General features: G+C 42.6%; 1 protein-coding gene across 1 annotated transcript in view; it reads right to left on the reverse strand.

Moving 5' to 3' along the window:
• Window positions 1–696, reverse strand: part of myl10 (myosin, light chain 10, regulatory) — a 3,761-nt gene extending 3,065 nt beyond the window's left edge. Inside the window, exon 1 of the mRNA XM_027158570.2 lies at window positions 590–696. Within this exon, the coding sequence (XP_027014371.1) occupies window positions 590–592 (3 nt within the window). The 5' untranslated portion in view covers window positions 593–696. The remainder of the gene's footprint in view (window positions 1–589) is intronic.
• Between the last annotated feature and the right edge of the window lie 1,804 nt (window positions 697–2,500).

The following is a 2,500-nucleotide window of genomic DNA, read 5'->3' on the forward strand; positions in this document are numbered from 1 at the left end:
TGTCATGTTACTGAGAAACACAAAGCAGTGTAAACTCCTCTGTCCTGAAGATGTGCAGAACTTTCTGTTCCAGCTTCACCTCTGACGGGTCCACAGAGCTCACACTGGAGACTCCTTCACCACATCACACACACACACACACACACACACACACACACACACACACACACACACACACACACACACACACACACACACACACACACACACACACACACACACTTGACACTGTAGACTCCTTCACCACATCATACACATCAAACACAATTAAACAAAATATCTGAACAATTACACACATCACTAACCACACAGATGAGCTGTTACTATGGAAACAATAAGGTATCAGAGTGAGTGTGTTAATATAAAGCTGTGATGTGAAGCTGCTCTACTGTTCCTGAGAATTCATCACCACATGACCACCAGTCAGTGTCCTGAGCTCAGCAGCACTGTAGTGTAAAGAGTCTATCTATCTATCTATCTATCTATCTATCTATCTATCTATCTATCTATCTATCTATCTATCTATCTATCTATCTATCTATCTATCTATCTATCTATCTATCTGTAGAGGAGAGTAATGGAGGCCTACCATTGTGTGGAGCTTCTTGTTCTCTTCCTGTGTGAAGGACGGATGAGGAGACGCAGGAGAAATGTTTTTTTATGCTTTATATACTCCGCTGCTTGTAGACTTGTGTTCTAAGTTTAGATAAAAGAGGAGGAACAACAGATGCATTGTTTCCTTATAGAGAATGAACACTGACCCTCCACCACACCACAAACACCCCCACATACCCCAACATACCCCCAAACCACAGCCCCCGCTATTGTTATGGACAGATGCTCAGTGTGAAGTCCTGCTATCTTAAGAGCTCTCTCTCTGTGTGTGTGTGTGTGTGTGTGTGTGTGTGTGTGTGTGTGTGTGTGTGTGTGTGTGTGTGTGTGTAATAGGTGAGATATCTGGGATAAAACAGTGTGGTGAATCAGGCTGGTTACTCATTACACAGGACACCGAGCTGGAGAGCATTTAAAGCTGAAGTTGCTAAAGTTTGATTTCCAGGTGAACGCTGGTGGAATTTCAGCCCAGATCACACTCACACTTCAGGACCTCAGAATAACACACAGTGTGTGACGTTTACCCATCATGCAGCTGTGAGTCCATCTGCTAGTCCTGAGTCCTCGGGATCTGGTGACCTTTCAGCTCCTTAGTAAAGATTAAAGAGTTAACTTTAAAAAGTAAACATCAGAGTATGAGCTCCATTAGAGATTAGATTAGATTAGATTAGATTAGATTAGATTTAAACACTGAGCTTCTTCTCCAAGTATGACACTGAAGTGTGCCTCAAACAGCTCGACCTTTAAACCCACACAGAGAAACATTTTGGAGCTGTTAGTGTAAAGCACTTAGCATTGATCACGTCAGGCTCAGAAGGTTACACATTTTTACTCCAGTCTCTGCAGGACAATCACAAGGGAAGCTTTTCAGTCTCCTGTGAAATGATTGCTGTGCACTAGTAGAAAATTCATAGAAAATTAAAAGTTTTCATAGCAACTGTTCAGTTTGTGTATCTTTGGGGAACATTTTAAGGATTCAGAAGGTTTTAGAATGTAGAAGTAAAAGTTTAACCTCGCAGAACCTTGGATAACGGATGATGTGGCTTTATAACATTTAGTATGATATGAAGGGGAAATTATTTAGTTGTGAATTAAGTTGTAATCAGTGTTCATCAGAGCTCCACCATCAAAGTGACCCGGCCCTCAACACAACCTCAAAGTGGCCCTGCACCCCAAAGTGGCCCTGCACCCCAAAGTGGCCCTGCACCCCAAAGTGGCCCTGCACCCCATCATGGCCTTTCCCAACACAATGATCTCAGACCCTCACATCATATTTATTAAACTAAAACAACAAGGTTTATTCCAAAACTTCTCCGTTTCCTCCTGGTACCTTGTTGTGGTTTTATATTTACCCCATAGTACCCCTTGTATTTTCCCTTTTGTTCCCTTGGTCTTAATGCCTTCTTGCTCCTTCCTGTCCCTCTGAAGGTAAATGATGGATCAGTGCTGGCATGTGTGAGAGCAGTTGGGGGAAGACTTGTCATTCCTGACATTTGCGTCGTTGCTCAAATGAACAGCCAGACCTTGACTCCTTCCACCTGCTGTTCACACACCCAACATGGAAACTACCACACACACACACACACACACACACACACACACACACACACACACACACACACACACACACACACACACACACACACACACACACACACACACAGCAGAGCACTCTTCTGCATAAAAGAACATGTTTAAATAAAGAAACACACAATAGGGAGCTCAGTCGGAGTGAAGGAGCCTCCTGTCTGTTTCTGTCTGGATCATTTTGATCCACTTGAATGCTAATAATAGGTTTCTTCTATTTAATTCCTCTCAGAGTTTTTTATGGTGATGTGACACACATCTTATTATGCTGGTATCATATAGGGATAATTACACATGTTAT

Source organism: Tachysurus fulvidraco, chromosome 20, assembly GCF_022655615.1.
Source record: "Tachysurus fulvidraco isolate hzauxx_2018 chromosome 20, HZAU_PFXX_2.0, whole genome shotgun sequence".
Classification (NCBI taxonomy): domain Eukaryota; kingdom Metazoa; phylum Chordata; class Actinopteri; order Siluriformes; family Bagridae; genus Tachysurus; species Tachysurus fulvidraco.